Genomic DNA, 26463 nt, shown 5'->3' on the forward strand with positions numbered 1-26463 from the left:
AGGGAGCCAGGACGGGGCGCAAGCTGTGGCGGGTGGGCCGCCTGCCACTGGCTTGCGTAGCGCCAGACAGCAAGAAGCCAGGAAAAGAGCAGCCGTGGGCGCCGTGAGCCGTCTCCCCGTGTCCACAGCTTCATGGCGTTTCCTTTTCTTCTGGCTCTCTCCGCCCCCGGGCTCCGCCTCGCCAGCAGCTCTCGGGGTGCTGGCGCCGCCGTGTGGGTCCTGTCCGGTTGCGCGGCTCGGGCCCAGCGGCGGGCCGGGCGGTGACCGGAGCGTGGCTGTTCCCATGCAGATATCGACGAGTGCACCATCATGAACGGCGGCTGCGACACGCACTGCACCAACTCGGAGGGCAGCTACCAGTGCAGCTGCAGCGAAGGCTACGCGCTGATGCCGGACAAGCGGTCGTGTGCAGGTGTGCGGGGAGCGAGCTGTTCTGGTGCTGGCCCCCGGCCTGCGCAGGGCGCTGCGGGGGGGCATGAGAGCCTCCCCCGGGGGCTGGGTGGAACTGTCCTTGGGTCATGTCCTGAGAGGTGACTCCCCCCTCAGCTCTTGCTGCCGTCAGCCCTTTGCAGACACTGATGCCCCTGGCGTTGGGCTTGGAGCCTCAGGTAGTTCCTGGGCCAATATCTTTGATGTCTGCCTCTGGCAGCATTTGCTCCCCAGCACGGGACCCTCCCGGCTGCAGCCTGGCCACCCTGCCTGTCGTGCTTAGTCGCTGTGAAACCAAACCCCCTCCAGTGCCAATAATCCCCCCTTCCGCTGCCGCCCCGGGGCTCGGGCTCCTTCCTCCGTGGCTGAAGCCCCCAGCTCTGACAGGTCTCCCCCTGCCCCAGATATCGACGAGTGCGAGGACAACCCAGAGATCTGCGACGGGGGCCAGTGCACCAACATCCCGGGGGAGTACCGCTGTCTGTGCTTCGACGGATTCATGGCCTCCCTGGACATGAAGACGTGCATCGGTGAGAAGGCTGCTCCCTGTGGTCTCTGGGGGCGGGAGGGCCTGGGACCTGCCCCAGAGCCTGGCACAAGGTTCTGGATGCTAAGCCGTTCTCTCCTGCAGACATGAACGAGTGTGACCTGAATCCCAACATCTGCCTGCATGGCGAGTGCGAGAACACCAAGGGCTCCTTCATCTGCCACTGCCAGCTCGGCTACTTCGTCAAGAAAGGGACAACGGGCTGCACAGGTGGGAATGCGGGGAGCCCCTAGCTGGGCCAGGTGCCGGCTAGGGAGAAGCAATGCCACAGGCAGGAAGCCCGTCACTGGGGAAGCTGGCTCCTGCAGGGATCCCCCCACCGCAAGAGGGCAGGAATTGCCAGGGCCGGAGCCAATGAGTCACCTGCATTGGGCTCTAGGCAGGAATTTGTACCCAACTGATTTGTATCCCATGGGCCTGACTCTCTCTTACCCCAGTCTGTCCCCATCGCCCCAGCGGGGTCACTCCTGGCTCAGCCTGGTCCATCCCCATGGTCACTCCGAGCCCTATAGCCAGGCCGGTACAGCCCCTAGGCTTGTCCTCACCTCTCTCGGGGAAGGGGGGGCCTGGCTGGGTCAGGTCTAATGTCCTTCCTCTGTGCAGATATCGACGAGTGTGAGATCGGCGCTCACAACTGCGACGTGCACGCCTCATGCATCAACGTGCCCGGCAGCTTCAAGTGCAAGTGTCGCACGGGCTGGCTGGGAGATGGGCTGAAATGCAATGGTGAGTTCCCAGCCCAGACGGGCGGGCGAGTCTGGCAGCTCCTCGCGTGTGTCCCTGGCCTTGGCCGTGTGCACCTGCGGGGACACAGTGCTCCAGGGGTCGAGGTGTCCACATGGGCAGTGTGTGTGTACGTGTGGCAGTGTCTCACAGGCAATGCGCGTGTGTATGCGTCTCAGGCAGCGTGTGTGTGTGTGCGAGTGCATGTATCAGTGACTCACAGGCAGTGTGTGTGTGTGTGCACGTCTCAGTGTCTCAAGCCGTGTGTGTGTGTGTGTGTGTGTGTGTGTGTGGTGCTGTGCTCTCTGTCAGGGGGAGGGGTGCCGGGGGCTGAAGCCCGGCCCAGGCACTCAGACCCGGCACATAACCCGTGTGCTGCCCTCGGCTCCGACCGGAGACAAGGGATTCTCTCACTGGGCTTCTCCCCCCAGACCTGGATGAATGTGCCACGGAGGAGCACAAGTGCAACCTGAACGCCAACTGCGTGAACACGCCCGGCTCCTACCGCTGCGCCTGCCGAGAGGGCTTCACGGGCGACGGCTTCTCCTGCTCAGGTACAGGGCGGCCGGGCGCCGGGCGCCCACCCGGGACTGCTCCCGTCTCCCACAGCTGTGGGGCGACTGATCACAGCGCGCCTCCCCTGCCAGCCCCCCCTCTGGGATGCAAACCCTGACCGATGGCCGGGGACGTTCCCCAAGGCCACCCACGCTGCTCGGTTGCCCCTGGGATCCCCCCAGCCCCGCTGCTTTGGTTTCCTGTGGGATCCATTTGGCCAGCTCCCCTGCCCCGGGCATCTGAGAGCTGCCTCCTTGCTAGCTTCAAGGCCTGCCCTCCTGCCTGTAGCGCGTGGGGAGCCTGCTCTAGGTCTGCGAGCCCTTCCCAAAGCAAGCGTCTCCTGCAGGTGTTTATGGGAATCCCACAGCAGTACCTAGCTTCCTTTCCTCTCCTGCGGAGCCGCCTCCGGCTGCCCCTGCGCCAGGGGTGGGGGATGAGCTCGAAGGTGGCTGCTCATGGGACTTTCCCAGGGTGGGGGTGAAGGCTCCGGCCTCGTGCCCACTGCCGCGTTGACCTCTCCTGCAGACGTGGACGAGTGTGCGGACAACGTGAACCTGTGCGAGAACGGGCAGTGTCTCAACGCGCCCGGGGGCTACCGCTGCGAGTGCGAAATGGGCTTCAACCCCACGGACGACAGCAGGGCCTGCCAGGGTAAGAGCACGGAGCCTGCAGCACGGGCGCTACCCGGCCTTTCTCCGCCGCCCCGGCACAGCCCGGACCTTCATGCCACACTCGCCCACTGCGGGCACTGACCCTGCTGCTGTCCCAAGAAGCGTGCCAAGGCTCCGGTCGCTGGCTCCAGCTGGGCAGCTAAGGACTGGGGGAGCTGGCGTCTGGTGCTGTGGGCTCAGGAAGGCTGAGAACCTCCTCAGGAAGTGCAAGGAGCTGCACAAATTCCTGCCCTCTGAGCCTGGCGTGGCTGCTCTGTAACATCACGTCCAACCCCACACCGCAGCGACCTCAGCCACCACGTCGATGGCAGCTGGGCTGCAGGCCTTGGCCCACTGCACCGCTCTGGCTCCCTGCTGCTCTGCTCCGCTTAGCAGCTCCCAGGGGGGCCTGTGACATCTGCCGAGCTCAGAGATCCCCAGGGGAAGGCGTCTGGCCCTTCCCCTCACACACTCCGCCCGGCGAGGGGCTGAATTCTCCACATGGGCTCTGGCAAAGAAGCAATGGCAGGTGGTGAAGATGGCTGCTAGAGGTGGGTGCTCGCTGCACGGGTCCGTGCTGTGCCCAGAGCAGTGTCCCCTCAGCACCAGAAAAGGGTCAGGAGCACAGCTCTCTGGGGGCACGGCTAGAGTGGATCCTGGCAGGAATTCGGCCTGCAGCTGGCTGGCCCGGGCTGGGTTGTCCTGTTCCACTGTGTGTGGGGGGTGTCGAGTGGAAGCTGTCCCGCGGGCCCCACAGCCCAGCCAGGCCTGATGTGCCCGCCTCTGTCTCCCTGGCAGACATCGATGAATGCACCTTCCAGAACATCTGCGTCTTCGGGAGCTGCCAGAACCTGCCGGGGATGTTCCGTTGCGCCTGTGATGACGGCTATGAGCTCGACAGGAGCGGGGGCAACTGCACAGGTAGCTGGGCCCAGCGCAGCCTGGGCATGGGGTCCCTGGGGAATCGGTCCTCGGAGATCCTCCCTGGTCAGTGCCTGGGGTCACCTACAGGCAGTGAACAGGTCCCAGCTCCAGGAGGGGAGTCTGAGCTGGGAGCTGAGAGTCAGTCACGGCGGACTCCAGGTGTGCCCTGGGCAGGGCTTGCTCTAAGCAGATCCTGCTTTCTGAGCCCTGGCGGGAGAAAGGGAGGGGAGGGGCTGTCCATGGCCACGTGAGGGTCACCTGGGGGGTGCAGGGAGGTGGCCAGCACACTGCCCAGCGGGGGCCATCACTGAGCTTTCCTTGGTGATCAGCGATTGCTCCTGATGCTGCGTCCTTCCTGTCCCTGCAGATGTCAACGAGTGCGCGGACCCCGTGAACTGCATCAACGGGCTGTGTGTCAACACCCCGGGCAGCTACTTATGCAACTGCCCCCAGGACTTCGAGCTGAACCCCACGGGGGTGGGGTGTGTGGGTGAGTGCAGCTTCCAGCAGCCAGCAGCCCTGCCTGTGGGTCCTCGCCCCCACTCCCAGTGCAAACAGCTGCTCTAGTGCTCAGAAATGCCTGGCCCTATTCAGCGTGGTGCTGGCCATTGTGAGAGATGGGGGGTGCAGAACCTGCCCACAGGCAAGTTTCTAGCCCCATACTCCTCACGGCTGGTGCCTGCCCTGGAGGTTTCTACCTTGGCTAACATAACTGGGATGGCCTCCTTCTCCAGGCAGATTGCTAATCCTGCTCTCAATCCTATTCAGTGTTTGGCTTCCAGCAGACGAGTGGCAGTGAGTTCCACAGGTTAACTCAGCGCCCTTTTATCCCTGTGCAGCCCCCAGCTTCGCCTGCTCGCAACCGGGTCCTCCCAGCCTTCGTTCATGACACACATGGGGGGACCCCACTGTTCACAGGAGGGAGGTGGAGGAGAGGGGTGTGGAGAGCCACCCTGAGGGCTCTTTCTGCTCCCTCCTGGGCTGGCGTGACAGACAGGGAAAGCAGGCGAGCTGTGGCGAAGGTGGCAGATGGGGAGAGCTCTGCTGTTAGCAGGAGGGGTTGTTCCTAGGCCACTGGAAGAGGCTTCGCCCATTGCCGCCCAGGATCGGCTGTGCCTCTCCCGCTCTGCCGGCTGGGGCAGCGCAGCCGGCTTTGCTCGTCTGAAGCTCACTGTCTCCTTCCGCCCTGCCCTGTGCAGATACCCGCGTCGGGAACTGTTTCCTGGACACTCAGGACCGAGGGGATGGCGGGATCTCGTGCAGCGCTGAAATCGGCGTGGGCGTCACTCGGGCCTCCTGCTGCTGCTCGCTGGGCCATGCCTGGGGGAACCCCTGTGAGTTCTGCCCCCCGGCCAACACAAGTGAGTAGGGGACGTGCTTCGGGGTGAACCGCACAGGCAGTGGGGTCAGCGCTGCGCTCTGCTCCAAAGATCAGGGGCAGGTTGGACCTGGGACACGGGGAAGCAGGGCAGGGGAGGGTTGAACGGGCTGCACCCCTGCATGCTATGGGGTCAGGTGGAGAGATGGGGAATGAGATGAGAGCTGGGTGGAGGTGGGACAGGCAGGGCCTCATAGACTTTAAGGCCAGACCATCACGATCATCTCATCTGCCCCCCTGCACTTCGCAGGCCACAGAACCTCACCCACCCTCTCCTGTAACAGACCCTGAACCTCTGGCTGAGTCACTGAACTCCTCAAATCATGGTTTAAAGACTTCAAGTTACAGAGAACCCACCATTTACACTAGCTTAAACCGGCAAGTGTCTCATGCCCCACGCTGCAGAGGAAGGTGAAGAACTCCCAAGGTCTCTGCCAATCTGACCCGGGGGAATATTCCTTCCTGACCCCCAAAATGGTGATCCCTTAGACCCTGAGCATGTGGGCAAGGTCCAGCAGCCAGACGCCTGGGAAAAGAATTCTCGGTAGTAACTCCAAGCCTGCCCCTCTAGTGTCCCATCTCATGCCGCTGGAGATATTGCTAGTAGCAGTCGTGGATTGGCCATATGCCATTGTAGGCAGTCTCCTCACACCATCCCTCTATACGCTTATCAAGCTCAGTCTTGTATCACGTTAGGCTGTCTGGGAAGCCTCCTCTGCTGGAAAGCTTTTCCTCCTCTGATGGTTACAAACCTTCATCTAATTTCAAGCCTAAACTTGCGGAGGGCCAGTTTATATCCTTTAGTTCTTGGGTCAGCATTGGCCCTTATCTTAAAGAACTCCTCCCCTCTCTGGTGTGTATCCCTCTGGTGTATTTATAGAGAGCAATCATATCTCCCCTCAGCTTTCGTTTGATAGCTCCTTATGCCTCCTCTCGGTACGGTAGGTTCTTCTCCAAGTGTTTGCAGGTGTCCGTTCCACTGTAGGTGTTTGTGCACCCCAGTGCGCAGCTGTTCCCCTTGGCGGTACCTGTCGGGGCAGCCTGAGCGCCCTCTTCTTTCACGCACACCACACAGCATAATGGTCCGACTTGTCACTGATCCTCCTCACTTCCTTCCTACAGCCCTTGACGGTTGTTGGGGCTCCCTGGCCTTGCTTCTCCAAGTCTTTACTCAAAACCTGTGAACCGTACCCATGGAGAGTTAGTGCAGTTTAGTAGCTGGTTAGTCAATTAGTTGGTTAGATTAGTAAAAATTGATCGGAAGCACAGAACGTTTCAGAGATTCACTGTCAGCAGCTGCCTCTATGAGTTCACGGTCCTCCCCTTCGGTGGTCACTCCGTGCCCCTTGTGTTTTTACGAAGTGTATGGCGTTGGTAGCAGCTTTCCTCCAGAGGTTGGGGGTCCATGTATTCCCTTACCTGGACAACCGGCTGATCAGAGGTTGATCCAGGTCTGAGGAGTGTCCATTTGCACAACCCAGTCCACCTTCTACACGCTCAGCCTCCTGACCAGCTTAGCCATGTCAGCCCTGCCCCTAGCAGAGAAAATCAAATGTATTGGAGTGGTGCTGGATTCGACAAAGGACCTTCCCACCACATAGAGGGCGAAGCCTCATTCTGGACGTACAGGCGTCTCCTCTCCCGTTGGCAGCGGAGTCCTGCTCCAGCGAGGTGCAAGAGATATTGCTGAATGGTTGAAAACCACCAACGAGGAGACTTGTCTTGCTAAGCGGGAGAGGTTTTCTGCCTGCAAGGCGTCTTCCCTATTCTGCCTTCTACTCAGCATGTGCTGGACTCTCTTTTGTGCCTGACACATCAAGGGCTGGTGATCGGGTCGATCAGGGACATCCAGCCCCCCACACCAGCATTTCCTCCTCCGGTGGATAACTGCTTCCTTTCTTCCAGCCCAATGGCCTTAAGATTTCTACAGGGATTGGACAGGCTGCTTCCACACGTGCAGAGTCCTACTCATGGGCAGCACGTGACTCCTGCCTTTGGGGAGGCTGGGCGGGGGAGCACCAGTGCTCTGACTGTCGCCCCGCCCCTTGCTCCTCCCCATTCCCTGAGACCCCGCCCACGCTCCACCCCTGCTCCGCCCTGGGCCCTTTGCAGCCCCCTCCCCCGCCCACCACTCACACCTCTTCGCCTTCTTCTCGGAGGCCCCCTTGCCCGCCGCTTGTGCCTCTTTGCCTCCTCCCCTGAGGTCCCCTGCCCATCACTCATGCCTCTCGGGAGAGAGGACGAAGAGGCACAGGCAGTAGGTGGGGAGGGGCCTTGGGGAAGGGGGCAGAGCAGGGCCTGGGCGGAGTGGGGGTGGGACAGAGAGGCAGAGCGGGCGCTTCTGGTGGCAGCAGTTGGAGGAGGCTTAGCCTCCCCAAGCCTCGTATACCCTCTGCCCAGGGTCCTGCTCCACCATGGAGCCTGAATCTAGTCTTAACAAAGCTAATAGGTTCCCCTACAAGCCTCTGGCGACCTGCTCTCTGTTGCACCTTTTAATGAAGTTAGCATTTTTGGTACCCATTGCATCAGCCAGAAGAGAGGGGAGTGAGAGCGTTAATATCAGACCCTCCATATACCGTTTTCTCCATACATAAAGTCGACCTTCGCCCCATCCAAGTATTCCTACAAAAGTGGTCTCTACTTTTCATACCAACCAGGCAATTTTCTTACTGACCTTCTTCCCAAATCCTCCTGGTAATAAGGGAGCGAAGACACCGCGCACACTAGATGTTAGAAGAGTGTTAGCGCTTTGTCTGGACTGGACTCGAACTTTCAGGTCTTCGTCTCATCAGTCTATTGCATTTGCAGACTGAATGAAGCGCAGTCCAATTTCCATGCAGAGGATTTCGTCACGGTTGCCAGTTGTATTTGCCTCTGTTACCCCTTGGCTAACACCGGATTGTGTACTGGTTCATTCGACTAGATCCCAAGTGGCCTCTGCCGCATTTCTGGCTCACGTGCCCATATTAGACATTTGCCAAGCAGCAACCAGGTCATCATATTTGCCTCTCACTATGCAAACGCTCAACAATCTAGAGATTATGCTAAATTTGGACGAGTGGTCCTGCAGTCCCTGTTCAAATAGGCTCTGAACCTACCTCCGGAGGCACTGCTTGTGAGTCACCTGCAGGGAAAAGGACCCGTGCCATCACGCAAAGAATAAAAAACAGTTAGTAATCTTTCCACAACTGTTGTTCAGTGAGATGTGTCGCACATGTCCACTCCGCGAACCACCCTCCTTCCCTTCTCCATCGGAGTCGTTCCAGTAGGAAGGAGCTGAGGGGGTGAAGGCAGCTCAGCCCTTTATGCCTATGCAATATGTATGAGTCAGCAAAGGGTGTTCAGGCCACCCTGATGGTACCAATAAGGTTAATAACTCTCCAACAACTGTGCACTTGAGCGCACAAACATCTACTATGGAATGGACACGGGCAACACATCTTGACAAACAACAGTTATGGAAAGGTTAGTAATGGTTTTTTCTCCATTCCTCTGATCATCTGAGTGGTCCTTCTCTGTATTTGTTCCAGTCTGAATCCATCGTTCTTAAACATGGGAGACCAGAACTGCACACAGTATTCCACATGAGATTTCACCAGTGCCCTGTACAATGGTAGTAACACTTCCTTGTCTCTATTGGAAATCCCTGATTCATCCTAGGACTGCATTAGCCTTTTTGATGGCTGCATCACATTGACGGCTCATGGTCATCCTGTGATTGTCCAATACAGCCAGGTCTTCTCCTCCTCTATCGTTTCCAACTGATAAATCCCCATTTTATACCAATGTTCTTGTTAGTTTATACATGCATGACCTTGCACTCTGCACTATTAAATTTCATCCCACTTCCATTACTCCCATTTTCAAAGTTGTCCAAATCTTCTTGTGTGATATTCTGGCCATCTTCCGTGTTGGCAATACCTCCCAACTTTGGGTCATCCACAAATTTTATTAGCACCCTCCCACTTTTTGTGCCAAGGTCATTAATGAAAATATGAAATAAGATTGGTCCCAAGACCGATCACTGCAGAACTCCACTAGTAACCTCCCTCCAGCCTGACAGCTCCCCTTTCCACATGGTCCGTTGTCATCTCCCCTTTAGCCAGTTCCTTCCTACCTTTTGGTTCTTGTATTAATCCCCATCTTCTCCTGTCTAACTAATAATTTCCCATGTGGAACTGCATCAAATGCTTTACAGAATCCAGGTAGATTAGATCTATTGCATTTCCTTTGTTTAGAAAATCAGTTATCTTCTCAAAGAAAGAGATCAGGTTGGTCTGGCATGATCTATCTTTAATAAAACCATATTGTATTTTATTCCAATTACCATTTACTTCTGTGTCCTTAACCACTTTCTCTTTCAAAATTGTTCCAAGACCTCACATACAATTGAGGTCAAACTAACTGACTTGTAGTTTCCCAAATCACTTCTTTTTCCTTTATGACCACCAAGTTTACAGATTCATTAAAAATCTTTGCTCTTGGGCTTGCAAATCCATGTGTCAGTTCCTTTAATATTCTTGGATGGAGATTATTCCAGCCCCCCAATTTGGTCCCATGAAGCTGTTTGAGTTTGTCTTTCACCTCGGATGTGGTAATTTGTATTTCCATATCCTTGTTCCCATTAGCCACACTGCCACTGCCTCCAAGCTCCTCATTACTCTAATTAAAATTTGAGGCAAAATATTCGTTTAGGTGTTGGGCCATGCCTAGATTATCTTTAATCTCCACCCCACCTTTAGTGCTCAGTGGTACCACTTCTACTTTCCTTGTTTTCATTTTATTTATATGGCTATAAAACCTTTTACTGTTGGTTTTAATTCCCTTTGCAAGGTCCAATTCTGCTTGGTTTCTGGCAGTTCTCTTTTTCCCTACACTTTCTTACCACGAGGTAGCTTTCCTTGCTGATCCCTCCCTTCTTCTGTTCCTTGTAAGCTTTCTGCTTTCTCTTAATCGCCTGTTGGAGATTCTTATTCATCCAATTCATCCCTTCACATGTTTCCCCTTGATTGGGACGCAGGATCCAGACAGTTTCTGCAAATTTGACTTAAAGTAATTCCACATTCAGACCCTTGAGTTTTTCAATCCAGTCCACTTCCCTAAGTAATTCCCTTAAATGTTTTATATTGTGCCATTCTGAAATCAAGGACCCTAGGTTCAGACCTTTTTTGTTTATCCGTTTAGTTTAAACTGAATTAGCTCATGATCACTTGAACCAAAATTGTCCTCTCCTACCAGTTCTTTTCCTCACTTCTTACCAGTACTAAATGTAACGTTGCATCGCCCGTGTTTGGTTCGGTGACTCTTTGGTGATGCAATCTGTCAGCTATCACTTCTGGGAATATCTGGGCCCTACCATTACTAGAAGCACTTGTCCTGCAATCAATATCTGGGAGATTAAATTCTCCCACGATATTTCCTCTTGTTGTCCATACTCCTGCCATCTGTTGTTCCTTTCTCCTGGGAGCGTCACTCTGGATCAGGGTGCCATGAGTGGGCCTGGGGGGCTGGGTGGGCATCGGACAGGCCAGGTCGAGGTGCAAGAGGCTGGGTTGGGCTGCTCCGGTCTGAACCTGGGGCACTTTGGCCCTCACTGTCTCCTTCCCGGCATTCTGGCTGGTTTCTCCACGGGGAGCCGCTCAGCACAGTTCAGTAATTGACTCTCTCCCCGCAGCGGAGTACAAGACCCTGTGCCCCGGAGGAGAAGGCTTCAGGCCCAACCCCATCACAGTCATCCTGGAGGGTAAGCAGAACCGGCACCCAGATCCACCCCCTCCCTCCCAGGGAAACCACAGCCTCAGACTGCATGGCCCGGTGGCTGCAGCCCAGCAGGAGGCACTCTCAGCCCCCCACCCCCCTACTCTGCTGTGCTGTTTGGGTACAGGCTGAGACCAGCTGACAGCCCCTGGCCTCTGGCTTCTGGCCCTTCTGCACCATGTGGCATGTGACGAGTTTGTGCCCCTCAGCCTGAGCTGTGCAGACGCGAGCTCTGCTGCGCTCGGGGGCACATGCGAGCCCAGAGGCCGTGCATGTGAGCCATGGGCTCTCTGCAGACAGCGCACACTGAGGGAGCCCGGCCTCGGGGGCTGCCGGGGCTTGATCTCCAAAGCCTCGTGGGCTGCCAGTGCTTCCCTGCTGCTCTGCACCCACAGATATCGACGAGTGCCAGGAGCTGCCAGGCCTCTGCCAGGGGGGCAACTGTGTGAATACGTTCGGCAGCTTCCAGTGCGAGTGCCCCCTGGGCTACTACCTCAACGAGGACACGCGCATCTGTGAAGGTACCGGGCTGCCGCGTGTGCAGGAGAGTGTCTGTGTCTGCGTGGGTGTGTGGTATACGTGTGGGGGTGCACGTGTGTGCGCGTGTGTGTGTGTGTGTGCGTGCATAGAGGTGTGCGGGTAGGTGTGTGTGTACACGTGTGTGTGTGTGTGCATGCATGGGGGTGTGTGTCTGTGTGTGTGTGTGTGCGTGCATAGAGGTGTGCGGGTAGGTGTGTGTGTCTGTGTGTGTACACGTGTGTGTGTGTGCATGCATGGGGGTGTGTGTCTGTGTGTGTGGGTATGTGCGCGTGTGCGTGCATAGGGCTGTGTGTGCGTGTCTGGGTGTGTGTGATGCCAAGCCGGGCTTTGCTTCGGAGCACGCCACATCGCTGTGGTGTGGAGCTGGCAGCGACTCAGACCACTCAGCACGTGACCTGTCCCAGCTTCCGGAGAGGATTGTTGATAACTACGCTGGGCCCCCTGCCTGCGGGCAGCACTTGGCAGTGCCCCTTCCCCCCACCTGTGCCAGCCCCGCCCCCCTGCCCTGTGCCAGACACGCCCCCCGCCCTGTGCCAACCCTGCCCCCCCGCCCTGTGCTAACCCCCCCCCCGCCCTGTGCCAACCCTGCCCCCCTGCCCTGTGCTAACCCCGCCCCCCGCCCTGTGCCAGCCCTGCCCCCCTGCCCTGTGCCAGCCCCGCCCCCGCCCTGTGCCAGCCCTGCCCCCCTGCCCTGTGCTAACCCCGCCTCCCACCTGAGCCAGACCTCCCCCCACCTGTGCCACACTTCCCCACCCAAACCCCGGCCTGTGTGCGCTGTGATCTCCTTGTCCTTGCTCTTGGCAGATATTGACGAGTGCTCAGCCCACATCGGGATCTGCGGCCCTGGGACTTGCTACAACACTCTGGGCAACTACACCTGCGTGTGCCCCCCTGAGTACATGCAGGTCAATGGCGGGAACAACTGCATGGGTACGGCGCCGTCTCCAGCTGGGAGCAGTGGGGTGGGAGGGAGCAGGGTGGGAATGCCCTGGCCCTGGGACCCCTGCTGGTGCAGGCAACATGGTGCCCATAGACGACAGGCAGGCTGGGGAGCGCAGGGGCTGGGAGTCAGGGCCGTGGGGTTCTCTGCCACTCGCTCACTGCCTGGCCTTGGGTGCCTCACTTCCCCTCCCTGTACCCAGGGCCTGCAGAGAGTGGCTGGGGGAGAGGGTCTGGGCAGGACATTGCTCCCCGCAAGCCTCCCAGGGCGTCTCCTTCTTCCACGCGCCCTGCGGCCACACCTCGCTGGGGAGCTGGCCAGAGACACGAAGCCAGGGTGGGGGGCACAGGTTCAGACGGGCTTTTCTGGGCCAGGCATTTCTGGTGCCCACAGGCTGCGGCTGCTCCTGACTCTGCTCCCAGTGATGGTGCCACGGGGCAGGGGCCCTTGACCCGGGCTGTGTGCTGAGCCACTGCCGCGGCTGGGCTCCCTCCTTGCCCGTCACGCTGCTCTCCAGAGAGGGAGGCTGGCGCAGGGCCACGCTGAGCTCCGCACCCATGTCAGTCGCCGGGTCTCTGCGACTCAGTCGCCCTCTCTTCGGGGCAGGGATGTTCATTGTGCAGCCAAGGCCCCTGGTGCCAGGAGTAGCGAGGGGCGGGGTCTGTTCTCAGACCTGCCCCCGATTTCCCTCCGGCGGGAGGGTGCCCGAGGCGCGGCCGGCAGCCCCTGGTGCAGGAGGCCATCTGACCCGGGGGCCCCCTTTGCAGACATGAGGAAGAGTGTGTGCTACCGCAACTACAACGACACGTGTGAGAACGAGCTGGCCTTCAACATGACCAAGAAGATGTGCTGCTGCTCCTACAACATCGGCAAGGCCTGGAACAAGCCCTGCGAGCCCTGCCCCACCCCCGCCAGCCGTGAGTCACCTGCACCCCGGGCAAGCGCCTGGGGGGAGTCTCTGGATTGCAGCAGCTCCCGGCTCCTGTCCCTCTGGGGCTCAGGACCTGGGGTCACGGGGCACAGGATCATCCTGGTCCCGACTGACAGCCGGGCCGAGAGCAACGGCCCTGGCACGGGGCGTGAGTGACAGCATCGCCTCCATGGGGGGTGCGGGGCTGTGTGCTCCCCGCAGGGCTGGGAGACGGCAGGGAGCCGCGTGACGGGAAGAGATGGACGATATCGAGAGCTTCCATAGAGCAAGAGCCAATGCACCATCTCAGGCCAGCTGTGTGTGTGTGGGGGGGTAGCCCTGCAGCCCCAGGACATGGGGGGGGGGGGTATGTGCAGTGTATGGGGGTAGCTCTGCAGCCCCAGGACATGGGGGTGTCTCTCTGTGGCGCTAAGTCCTGCAGTATGTGGGTGTGCTATGCGGGGGTGTAGTGCGGGGGGAGTGGGAGGGTCTGGAATAGGGGTTGTGGAGGGTCCCAGCCCTGCAATGGAGCCCAGGTAACCCGCTGGCATGGGGATAGGTGTTTCCTGCTGTCTCTATGGTCTCCTCCCTCATATGCATCACCTCGTCCGCCAGCTCCATCCCCGCGTGTCACGTCTCACCCCACCGGGTGTCCGTGCCCGAGGCCCCTGGCACTGGGACCCTGCGCTTGGCTCGTCCCTCAGCCGAGTGCCACATGTAACCCTGTCCTTTGCCTTCCAGCCGAGTACCAGATCCTTTGTGGGAACCAGGCCCCCGGCTTCATCATTGACATTCACACGGGGAAGCCGATCGGTGAGTCCCGCGGGGCCAGCCTCCCTGGTCCACATGGGGGACTAAGGCAGCACCCTGGGGCATGTGTGTCGGGTCTCAGAACTTCAGACCCGTGGGGATGCCGCTTACAGAGCGCACTGGGGCATGTGGGGGGAGTGGTAGATACCCTAGAGGGTAGGGATAGGATACAGAGTGACCTAAACAAACTGGAGGATTGGGCCAAAAGAAATCTAATGAGGTTCAACAAAGATAAGTGCAGAGTCCTCCACTTAGGAAGGAAGAATCCCATGCACAGCTATAGACTGGGGACCGACGAGCTGGGTAGCAGCTCTGCAGAAAAGGACCTGGGGGTAACGGTGGATAAAAAGCTGGATATGAGTCAGCAGTGTGCCCTGGTTGGCAAGAAGGCCAATGGCATATTGGGCTGCATTAGGAGGGGCATTGCTAGCAGGTCACGGGAAGTGATTATTCCCCTCTATTCGGCATTGGTGAGGCCGCATTTAGAATATTGTGTCCAGTTTTGGGCCCCCCAATACAAAAAGGATGTGGACAAGTTGGAGAGAGTCAGCGGAGGGCAACAAAAATGATTAGGGGGCTGGAGCACAGGACTTATGAGGAGAGGCTGAGGGAACTGGGTTTGTTTAGTCTGCAAAAGAGAAGAGTGAGGGGGGATTTGATAGCGGCCTTTAACTACCTGAAAGGGGGTTCTAGGGAGGATGGGGCTAGGCTGTTCTCGGTGGTGGCAGATGACAGAACAAGGAGCAACGGTCTCAAGTTGCAGGGAGGGAGGTCTAGGTTGGACATTAGGAAAAAGTTTTTTACTAGGAGGGTGGTGAAGCACTGGAATGGGTTACCTAGGATTCCAGAGGTGGTGGAATCTCCATCCTTAGAGGTTTTTAAGCTGCGGCTTGACAAAGCCCTGGTTGGGATGATATAGCAGAGGTTAGTCCTGCTTTGAGCAGGGGGTTGGACTAGATGACCTCCTGAGGTCCCTTCCAACTCTAATATTCTATGATTCTATGATTCTATGTGTGTCCCACTGCTGGCTTGGCTCGATTCTCTCCTGCTTCTTATCCCACCCCCATCACCATGTGTCTGAGCGCCTTCCACTAGGTCATTAAGTGACGTGACTCACATGTGTCCTGCATGGTTCCTTCTCTCTCTCTTCCTCTCCCCAGGGGTCGAATTGTGTGTGCAGGGCCATCTTTGTTTTAGTAGGGTTTTGTTTATCAATCTCAGGTGCTCAGTCTATTTAGCTTAGCAAAGAGAAGGTAAGTAAGGGGGTGACTTGATTACAGTCTCTAAGTATCAACAAGGGGAACAAATATTTGAAAACGAGCTCTTCCATCCAGCAGAGAAAGGTCTAGCGTGATCCAAGCGCTGGAAGTGGAAGCTAGACAATTTCAGACTGGACAGAAGGTGCACGTTTTTACCAGTGAGGGTAACTGACCATTGGAACCGTTACCAAGCGTCATGGTGGGTTCTCCATTGCAGATAATGTTTACATCCAGGGGATGTTTTTCTCAAAGATCTGCTGTAGGAGTTCACGTGGGTTCGTCCCATCCTCGGCGCCACAATGTTAGGCTCAGGTGCACCCTGGAATAGCGATCCAAAGCCATGCAAAAGATGAAGCAAGACACACAGGGAGGTTGTCGATCCAAACACGTAATAACCATGAACCAGTCAGGTCAGCAACAGTCCAAACAAGCCATGATAACAGTCTGAACAGCAGAATAGGCACCTGTAGTTCAGGGCCCAGGAACCGAGCCAGTAACACGGAGCAGGTAGGCAGCCCACCCCCGTCACCACCCCCATGTTATACAGGAGGCCAGGCTAGATGATCACAATGGTCTCTGCTGGCCTTGAACCCAAGAGCCGCGCTCCGAGGATCCCAGGTCTGAGCACTTTTCTGCCTGGCGACAATGCACGGAAAAGGACTGTCCCATCCCAGCTGAGCCTGCCCCACTGGCAGCTCCATAGCCCCACCCCCAGCTCCAGGGCAAGCTGAGCCCATGGGACGCAATGTACATGGAGCCCCCAGCGTGATAATTACGGCCAGCACAGAACAGAACCAAAGCCTCCCACAGGCAGAACCGGGGTCCGGATGGGCTGGGACTGCATGGGAAAGCACAGCACTGCTGTAGCCGCTGGCACAAAGGGCACAAAGCCCTGCCCGCTTTGGAGCTAGAGGACCTAAACTCCTAGCACTCATTCCCGCCCTGCCAGTGGCACTGACCTCCCTTTGCCAAGCGCGTGGAGAGCCCCCGAGGCGAAGCAGAGAGGTGAGGTCAGGATTCCAGTGGAGAGAAAGCAAGATACTAATCTGGATGTGCTCTGATCTTGTGACCTGCCGTGGTGATCTGGAGCATGTGGAAGATGGAGGCCCGAGCCCTGGTGGTTCATGAGACAGCAGATGTTATCCCTGTCGGGTCTCCCCGGCCTTGGCACAGTGCTCTGCTGGCTCTGGGACAGGACTGAACAGCGCAAGGAAAAGACCCCTTCTTTTTCAGTCCCCAAGAAGCCCAGAGTGTAGCAGCAGAAACCATGCTGCCATGTGTGAGCGGCTGTGCCCAGCAGCTGGACAGAGAGCTCCTCTTCCAGGCCTGATGAGCAAACAGTGGAATCATGGATCATTTCAACACCTCAGACAGCATTTCCAGGGTTGTCAGCTCAGCTTCCCCTCCCAGCTGCTCTCCCGGGGCTGGGGGCCGGCCAGTGCAGGAGGAGGGGCAAAGTCATGCACTCATTTGGGATTCTTTCCCAAACGTGCCCAGTGCAGGCTCAGCCAGAGACCCGTCTAGCTCAGGGCCAGACGCCTCTCCAGTGGCCTCAGGTCCTGCCCTGGCCCAAGGGAGGAAAGGGAGAGCCAGTTTTTATAGCCTGTGGGCACTTCCTGCCAAGGCCATGGAGAGTCACTCACCCAGGACCCTCCCTCACTGTAAATATTCATAGCTGGACCTGGGAGCCCCACAGCTTGGCAGAGAGGGGCACAGATGTCATGATCTTGTCTCTTCCCCCATCCCCACGCTGGCGTTCTCTCTCGCCCCGCTCTCCCGCCCCTCCAGTCGCTGATGGGACGTTGTTCTCTGTCCTCAGACATTGACGAGTGCAGTGAGATCCCTGCTATCTGCACCAATGGCGTCTGCATCAACCAGATCGGCTCCTTCCGCTGCGAGTGCCCCATCGGGTTTAGCTACAACAACATTCTGCTCATCTGTGAAGGTAACGGGGCTGGGGCTGCGGGGCTGGCCAGCGGCTGCACCCAGGGGCTGACGCCAGCAGAGCAGACAGTGATGGGGTAGTCCAGGGGGCTGCGGGACCTCAGCATGGCACATCCACTATGGCACTGATGAGGAGCAAGACGCCGGCAGTCTCTGGGTATATCTGCTCTGCACACTAAGCCTGCGCTCTGACACAGGTCTGAGCCCAAAGCCCCCTTCCGTACAGACATGAATCAGTCCGACTCTGGTCAGCAAGCGCCCAGAACTCAGGTCTTCAGAACCTGCTAGGAGTGTGGGTCAAAGCCCAAGTGCTGCTGTGATTCGGGTCCAAGCCCGTCATTTTGCAGTGTGGACACAGGTCGAGCCACAGACTTGAGTCAGAAGGTCTGCATAGTGCAGTATGGACACGTTAGCACGGGGTGAGACCTGGGTCCAACAACTGTAAGCCCATGTTTACAACGCAGTGTGGACGCTCGAACATGGGCTTGGAAACCCCACGTTCCATAGACGGGGGCTTAGTGTGCAGTGTAGACATGTCCTCTGTGCCTTGTGTGCCAGCAGCAGCAGGGTTATTACCAGAGAGGGGCAAAACTCTTCAAAAAGACTTAGTTCCACCCAAAAAATGGCCTTTTTCACAGAAAATGTTTTTTAAAAAATTGGTTTTTACACAGGCCATATCTACAGGATGGGGACTGCAAGCGGCACCGCTCTGATGCCGTATCTATGCCGACATAACCCTGTAGTGTAGATGCAGCCTACAGCAACAGAAAGGGGATTTCCATCGCTGGGAAAACTCTACCTCCCTGAGTGGCGGTAGCTGATCGATGGATGCATTCCTCCAGCAAGCTAGCTGTGTCTACCCCGAGTGCCAGAGCTAGGTTGGCCGGAGGTTTAAGTGTAGACCAGGCAACAGTGTTTGTTCTTGAGATTTCTCACTTCCCATTTTTGAGATAAGAAATTTATGAAAATGATGCTTTGAAATCACTTTTGTTTGAAATCCCACCCAAACTCGTTTCTTATTGCAAACCCCAAAACCCATCCAAATAAATGGCGAATGGAATGTTTGGATTCAAACGGTTTTGAGAAAATGAAATAAAAACAATTTTGCCATTTAAAAAAAAAGTCCCTGTTTTGGCCTTACTCCAGTTCTCCCCTGGCGCCATGGTGACGCCAGAGTCTGGAATACCCTGCGCGGTTAGGGTTGGTGGTTGGGCCAGTCCAGTTTTCCCAACAGGGGGCACACGTGGCAGTCAGTGTCCCTGATTTGGCTGCTCCGGTTCTCCTACAGTGCCGTGGTGATGCCGGGGCCTGGCACACTCTGTAGCCAATGTCAGTCATTTGGCCACTCTTGTTTTCCCACGGTGATGTGCTGACGCCGGGGTCTGGCACACCCTGCACGGTCAGTGGCAGTGGTGCGGCTGCTCCAGTTCTCCCACAGTGCCGTGGTGACTGACCGCAGGACCTGGCTCACCCTCTGCCATCAGTGTCCAGGGTTTTTTTCTCCCTGCAGACATCGATGAGTGCAGCAGCGGGGAGAATCTTTGCCAGCGCAATGCTGATTGCATCAACATCCCGGGCAGTTACAGGTGCGAATGCTCAACCGGATACAAGCTGTCACCTAGCGGAGCCTGTGTGGGTAAGATGGGTGCTGTTGACTACCTATATCAGAGGCAATGCTCAACGGGGGCTGCAGAGAGCAGCCATCAGGAAGCAGAGGGGACTGCTAGTGATGTGAACTAGAATGCTTTGCCTTGTCCCTTTGCCTAGGAAGGGTTTTCACTGCTGAGGCTTGTGCCGTGGGCCCCGTGGGAATGGAATGGGGGAGGCTGTCATTGCTCTATCACATTCCTGGCTTTGGAAGGAGGCTCGAATTCTTTTACAAGCCTCTGCTCCACGCTCAGTGGATCCAGAGGGACTGCAAAAGTAGGAGGGACGCAGAGGTCTGGGGTCAGCGGAGAAATGCTACATCAGTTCAGTAGCTCATGGGCACATCAGAAAAATGAGTGCGTGCAGGGAGAGCAAGCATGGGCTAATCCCAGAGGGAATGAAATACTCCCACCCCCTCTAGGTTAGGGCTGGGTGCACAGGGGAGGCAAGTACGGGGCAGTAGCACTGCCACTGCCTGCACCATTGCTTGTACCTGGCTGTGGAGAAGCAGACAAGTTCACTTCCCTGGCCTGGATGATCAGAGAGGGGCAGTAGCACCGCGGGGATTATGGTTCAGACTAGCTTGCTGTTTGACAGCTGGTTTTTCTAAATGCTCTAAAACCCACATGCTGACTCAGATTGTCTTGAAAATTGCTGTCTCTCATGGGGGTCAGGGATAAGGTGACTGGTCCAGATTTGAGGTTGTTTGAGCAAGGGCTTCCTGAGTTATAACCCCCCTAAAAATCACATGCCTTCAAAATTTCACAGTTTTTTACCTTTTTTTTTTTTGCACAAACCTGGGCCTCACACTCTGGCTCTGGTCCTCCCCAACAGAGCTCATGTGCTCAGGTTTGATTTCAGCTAGTGTCTGGCACCCACTGGGTCTTTGGGGAAGCAATATTTTAAAAGTCATTCTGGGTAAAAGCTGGATCTCCAGGCCAGCTCAAGCCAAGCTGCTGAGACAGACAGTCCTTTGTGCAGGTGCAGTAGGACCGGGACTCTGTTGCAAGCCAGTGTTTGCAGGCAGCCTGGGTGATTCCAGGTGACAAGCTGTGGTATTTAACCTGAGTAGCACCCGAGTACTGTAAGTTCAAGTCCTGCTCCTGACAGCTTTCTGAGAACGTGTGTGCTGCGTATTCTGCAGGGGCTTCTGCTGGAAGGTTTGCCCTGAGAGCAAAGCATCTGGTTTAACAGCTCCTATTGCAAAGAGCTCTACATCCACAGGCAGGCTCAGATTTTACTTTAAAAGTATTGTCCAGACAAATAATATTAATTGAGTAGCTGGAAGATGAAAGACTCTAGGAAGCAGCAGCATTCGTGTAAAGGGATCATGCTGCATGCTTCTCCCCCTTCTTTCCTGAATGATGGGACTGATTGTGATCAAAGAAGAGCACGTTCCAATGTTCTATAACCATTCATTCAGTCCACAGCAACCAAGAGATCCTACCTGTCATTTTCACCCTTCAAAGTACTGTAGTTCCTTGGAAAAGGGTCTAAAGGAAATGTCAGAGAACAGGAGACCTGTAGTCACATGGCCCTTCTTAGAACAGTCATAGCAAACCTTAAATGATACCCACCCAACAAACTGCTATAGAAAAATCAAGTAGCACACAGACTAGGACAAACATTTCCAGTCAGACTCGAACCCAGAAGACCGAATTTTGATATACCATTTTTACTGCTTTTAAAATTGAAATCCTGCTGCAACCTTAACTAAGGTAATGCCACACACCCCACATTGCTTCACCACAGTAGGACCCAGGATAGAGTTAGTGGTTCAAGGTGGAGTCATTTGCTCAAGGATTTCCTCAACCCAGGCACTCTGATAAGGAGTTAATTTGAATATTCAGATTGCTCTCAAACCACATGCCCAGCGAGATTATCTTGAAAACTGATATTGCACCGCCAGGGCTGGGTTAGACTTTTGGAGAGGGTGGGAGAAGAACACACATTGGTTCAGTTCACACCTCTCAGAGCTGTTGTGTCAGGATGTATTCCTCTCCAGGGGTTGTCCTCATTCAGATGAGGGCGGATGGAAAGCTGACAAGTGCAAAGGAGTACATGGTTCAGATAGAGTCACCCCTTAGGAGAGGATTTATTAAAAGGGATACTCTATATACCAGTAAAGAGGAGAGGATAGAATTTGATAAAGTAGAGGTAGGAACTTGAGAGAAACAGTTGAAGGAAAAGGAGTCCCATGTAGTTACATCACATGACAGCTGACAACTAAATATCGACACATTTTATAAGTGCTTGTATACAAATGCTAGAAGTTTAAATACTAAGATGGGTGAACTTGAGTGCCTGGCATTGAATGAGGATATTGATATAATAGGCATTACAGGAACTTGGTGGAACGATGCTAATCAGTGGGACATGGTAATCCAGGGTACAGAATACGTAGGAATGACAGAGCAGGCCGTGTTGGTGGCAGAGCGGCGCTGTATGAGAAAGAAAGCGGAGAGACAAGTATAGTAAAAATCTTAAATGAATCAAACTGTGCCATAGAATCTCTATGGATAGAAATTCCAAGCTTGAATAATAATAAGAGTGTAGCAGTAGGGAGATACTACCGACCACCTGCCCAGTATGGTGATGGTGAGTGTGAAACGCTCCAGTTGATTAGAGAAGCTATAAAAATAGAAAACTCAATAATCATGGGGGATTTCAGCTATCCCCATATTGACTGGGTACATGTCACCTCAGGACGGGATGCTGAGATAAAGTTTCTAGGCTCCGTTAATGACTGCTTCTTGGAGCAGCTAGTCCTGGAACCCACACAGGAAGAGGCAATTCTTCATTTAGTCCTTAGTGGAGCACAGGATCTGGTCCAAGAGATGAATATAGCTGAACCGCTTGGTAATAGTGACCATAACATAATTACATTTAACATCCCTGTGGGAGGGAAAATACCAAAGACGCCCATCACAGTAGCATTTAACTTCAAAAAGGGGAACTACACAAAAATGAGGAAGCTAGTTAAACAGAAATTAAAAGGAACAGTCACAAGCGAGAAATACCTGCAAGCTGCATGGAAGCTATTTTAAAACACCATAATAGAGGCTCAAACTAAATTTATACCCTAAATTAAAAAAAAATCAGTACAAGGACCAAAAACAATGCCACCATGGCTAAACAACAGAGTAAAAGAGGCGTTAGAGAGACAAAGGCATCCTTTAAAAATTGGAAGTCAAATTCTAAGAGGAAAATAGAAAGGAGCATAAACTCTGGCAAGTCGGGTAAAGGTACAACGAGGCAGGCTGGAGACGAAGTTGAAGAGCAACTAGGAAAAGACACGAAAACTAACAGCAACATTTTGTGTAAGTCCATCAGAAGCAGGAAGCTGCCAGTCAGTGGGGCCACTGGACGATCAAGGTGTCAATCAAGGAAGACAAGGCGTTGCGGAGAAGCTAAATGAATTCTTTGCATCTTTCTTCACTGCAGAGGATGGGAGGGAGGTTCCCACACGCAGCCGTTCGTTTTAGGTGGCAAATCTGAGGAACTGTCCCAGACTGAGGTGTCAATAGAGGAGGTTTTGATCAATTGAACAGTAACAAGTCACCAGGACCAGATGGTATCCACCCAAGAGTTCTGAAGGAACTCAAATGTGAAATTGCAGAACTACTGTGGGATGTAACCTATTGCTGAAACATGCCTCTTTATCACATGACTGGAGGATAGCTAATATGATGCTTGTTTTTGAAAAAGGCTCCAGTAGCAATCCTGGCAATTACAAGAAGCCTAACTTCAGGACTAGGCAAATAGGCTGAAACAATAGTAAAGAACAGAATTATCAGACCCATTGATGAACATGGTATGTTGGGGAAGAGTGAAGACAGTCCAATGGCTAGTAGCCCAGATGTGAGGGATGCAACTCCATGCTGCTCTGGGTGTCCCTAAACCTCTGACTGCCAGAAGCTGCGACTGCACAATGGGTTAGATCACTCGAGAATTGCCTTGCTGCATTCATTCCCTCTGAACCATCTGGCATTGGCCACTGTCGGAAGACAGGATACTGGACTAGATGGACCATTGGTTTGACCCACTATGGCCGTTCTTATGTTGTAACATCCCACTGAGATGAATGGGTCACTTCGTACCTCTGCAATCTATGAATCAGGCCCCTCAAAATCATATGATTAGCTAAAAAAATCAGGAGATTTAAAAAAAAAATACATTCGGGATCCTTTCTTTTTCACCTCCTGCGTTCTGAGCTGTTAGAGGCCTGGCTCAAGGGGCTCTGCCGTCAAGTGCTTTTCTGCCACCAGGAGAGCTAGCTAGTTGCTATTTTTAGAATGAGGCCTGAGATTCCCAGGGCTCCAGGAGCAAGGGCTCTAATTAAAACACCCCATACCATGAGGTCTGAGGTAAAACCGCGAGCGTTGGCAGCACGGCTGCTCAGCGAGACGGCGCCACCCGGTGGACACAGCCATGGGGGGCCCCTGCTGGAGGGGGTATCTGTGCTGCCACTTGGTTGGAGCCTTTCCTGCTGACTGCCTTCTGGGTTCCTTTGTTGTAGGTCGCAATGAATGCCAGGAGATCCCCAACGTCTGCAGCCACGGGGACTGCGTGGACACAGAGGGCAGCTATATCTGCATATGTCACAACGGGTTCAAGGCCACCGGAGAGCAGACCATGTGCATGGGTCAGTGCAGACGGCTTGGCAGCTCTGGATTGCTTTGGAACATGAAATCCAAGCCCTTTTCCAAATGGCGGGAGAGCTCTCTGGGCCCCTGGGGTGGGCTTGCATCGTAAGACAGGCAGAGAACTGGGCCATGCGACCGCAGCCCCAGGTTTCTGAGTCCTCCTGCTCCCCCTGGTGGCACCAGGCTGCCATGCCCACCGGGAGCCGCCTTGATGGTCTGCCCAGCCCCAGACACAGCAAAGGCTTAGCCCGTGACCCGCACTGATTCTTTCCTTTTCAGATATCGATGAATGCGACCGGCAGCCCTGTGGGAACGGCACCTGCAAGAATACCGTCGGCTCCTACAACTGCCTGTGCTTCCCTGGCTTTGAGCTGACGCACAATAACGACTGCATGGGTGAGAGACAGTCACTGCTGTGCGGGCAGGGAGTCGGGTGTCACACAGTCACTGCTGTGTGGGTGCAAGGCTCAGGTGTCTCCCACAATCACAACTGTAAGGGTGTGAGAGTGGGCGTCACACACGATCACAGCTGTGTGGGTGTGAGGGTCGGGTGTCACACACAAGCACAGCTGTGTGGGTCGGGTGTCACACAATCCCAGCTGTGACAGCGTAAGGGTCGGGTGTCACACGCTCACCCTGCGGGTTTGACCCATTGTGCGTCTCTCTCCTGCTGTCCGCAGACACTGATGAGTGCTCGTCCCTGGGGGGGCAGGTGTGCCGGAACGGCCAGTGTATAAACAGCATTGGCTCCTTCCAGTGTCTGTGCCAGGAAGGGTACGACCGGACCCTGGACGGGAAGAACTGTGTCGGTGAGTGCCTGGGCGTCTCGGGCAGCAGCAGCTGTTGTTCTCATCACGCCCTGCCTGTCTGCAGGCCCCTTCTGGCAGATGTGCTCCCCTCCGTGTAGCAGGCAGGAGGATGAAGAAGTGGCAGTGGACTCTCAGCTCTGGCTCAGAGGGCCACGGCTGTGAGGCTGGGGGCTGGAGCCTGGGTCCCAGCCGGGAGAGATCCTGATGCCAAGCATGAATCACTTGCTCTCACTAGCTGCAGACAGCTGGCTCCAGATCTGTGCCAGGCTGAGTTACCGAGCAAAGTCGCTGCCCCGCACCTGGAGCCGGTGCCATGTGCCTTCTCTAGGGCTTATCACACGCAGAGGGAACAGTCCCGCAGACCACGAATGGCAGCGTTCCCAGCTCGGAACCAGCACCCCGGTGGGGCACAGTGTGGGAAACCCCGAGCATGCTGCAGAGCAAGATCAGCTGCCCTGCACCCCACACCTCTGCCCTCCAGCTGAGCCTGCTCCCTGACCCCCACTCGCCCCTTGCACCAGGAAATGGTTGCTCCAGAGTGAGAACCGCTGGTGAACATGGGCCTGTAGACAGCAGCTAGGATCTTATTCAGCAGCGGAAACCAGGGGCCAGACGCCTTCCTGGCGTGGCAGGTCCCTTGGGGCAGGTAGAGCTGCACGAGGGGTGAATGTGGCCCGGGTAGTGCCCTGCTGTCAGAGGAGCTCGATGATCTTCCCAAGGTCCGGTTAGCAGTGGTGGTGTTGCTGTGTGGGGCAGAGACGCAGCAGCTCCCAGGCACAGCCCCGGGGCATTCCCACAGCAGGTGGGGAGCACAGGGGCAGGAGATCCCGGGGCTTCCAGCGGGAGCCGTGGGGCCTTGTCGGGCTGCCCGGGTGTAATGCTCCGGCAGTCCCTGCCTGCAGGCCAGGCAGGCTCCACGTCGCAAAGTGGCCAGAGTCCAGCCCCTAGGTGCCTTTCCCGTCTCGTTTCTTTGCAGACATCAACGAGTGCGTGAGCCTGCCTGGAACCTGCTCTCCGGGGACCTGTCAAAACCTGGAAGGCTCTTTCCGCTGCATCTGCCCCCCGGGCTACGAAGTGCAGAACGACAACTGCATCGGTAGGTTGGTTCCCGCATCCCACCACCCCGCGGGGGCTGCTCTGTCACCAGTCGGAGCCAAGCGCTTCGTAGGCAGTGGTGACACGGGCACTGCCCTGAGAACTTACCCTGGAAAGCAGGGAGGTGTAGGCCAGGCTGGGGCAGGAGCAGCCAAGGGCTGGACAGGCTGTGTTGCTTCCATCTTGTTCGTTTCATGATTGCTATGGGGATTTCTTCTCACCGTGTAACGAACCGCCTGGTGTGTGAGGGCACCATCCTCTGATGGAGAGGTGTGTCAATGGCCCCACACTGTGACCAGCTAGTGGTGATTCCCTGCTAATGTAAGCGAGAGGGGCCTGTGTTTTGGAGAAGGAGGAGGAGCGCCGTCGCCATGACAGCGCGCTGTGTAGGGTCCCGGGCTGGCTTTGTCACTGCTCGCTGTTCTCGGGGAGCCAGGGCACGGCTGGGTGTGGGGCTCTGGCTGCAGTCTGCTCTGTGCAGGGGAGCTGGGCAGTGGGGCTGGCTCAGAGTCAGGACTGGAGGTGGCGTGGCGGGGGACAGGAGCGCAGCCCCGGGGGAGCTCTCAGGAAACATGCCCATCCCCCGCAGGCGCCTGCCCGGGGCTCTCAGAGCGGTGGAAGGAGCTGAGATCTTTGCCCCAGGGCGTGTCTAACCCATTCCCACGTCCATCCTGCTCCCAGATATCAACGAGTGCGAGGAGGAGCCCAACATCTGCCTTTTTGGCACCTGCACCAACACCCCCGGCAGCTTCCAGTGCATCTGCCCGCCCGGCTTCGTCCTGTCCGACAACGGCCGCCGGTGCTTCGGTGAGTGAGGGACACGGAGCAGGGAACCTGCCAGCTGCCAATGCTGGGGTGGGCGCTGTCGCCTTGGAGGCGTGTGTGCAGGGGGCAGAGCGA

General features: G+C 56.0%; 1 protein-coding gene across 2 annotated transcripts in view; it reads left to right on the forward strand.

The window, feature by feature from the left end:
* FBN3 (fibrillin 3) overlaps positions 1-26463 on the forward strand; it is a 191650-nt gene that overhangs the window by 146661 nt on the left and 18526 nt on the right. For both annotated transcript variants that reach the window (XM_067554076.1, XM_067554085.1), the window contains 21 exons: positions 290-412; positions 834-959; positions 1061-1186; positions 1580-1702; positions 2131-2253; positions 2780-2905; positions 3703-3825; positions 4196-4318; positions 5028-5189; positions 10881-10949; positions 11359-11484; positions 12308-12433; positions 13211-13360; positions 14095-14166; positions 17242-17367; positions 18877-19002; positions 23533-23658; positions 23939-24055; positions 24340-24468; positions 25445-25564; positions 26245-26370. In XM_067554076.1, the coding sequence (XP_067410177.1) occupies positions 290-412; positions 834-959; positions 1061-1186; positions 1580-1702; positions 2131-2253; positions 2780-2905; positions 3703-3825; positions 4196-4318; positions 5028-5189; positions 10881-10949; positions 11359-11484; positions 12308-12433; positions 13211-13360; positions 14095-14166; positions 17242-17367; positions 18877-19002; positions 23533-23658; positions 23939-24055; positions 24340-24468; positions 25445-25564; positions 26245-26370 (2568 nt within the window). The remainder of the gene's footprint in view (positions 1-289; positions 413-833; positions 960-1060; positions 1187-1579; positions 1703-2130; positions 2254-2779; positions 2906-3702; positions 3826-4195; positions 4319-5027; positions 5190-10880; positions 10950-11358; positions 11485-12307; positions 12434-13210; positions 13361-14094; positions 14167-17241; positions 17368-18876; positions 19003-23532; positions 23659-23938; positions 24056-24339; positions 24469-25444; positions 25565-26244; positions 26371-26463) is intronic.

Source organism: Emydura macquarii, unplaced genomic scaffold, assembly GCF_026122565.2.
Source record: "Emydura macquarii macquarii isolate MOO-44397 ecotype Brisbane River unplaced genomic scaffold, CSIRO-AGI_Emac_v2 contig_306, whole genome shotgun sequence".
Classification (NCBI taxonomy): domain Eukaryota; kingdom Metazoa; phylum Chordata; order Testudines; family Chelidae; genus Emydura; species Emydura macquarii.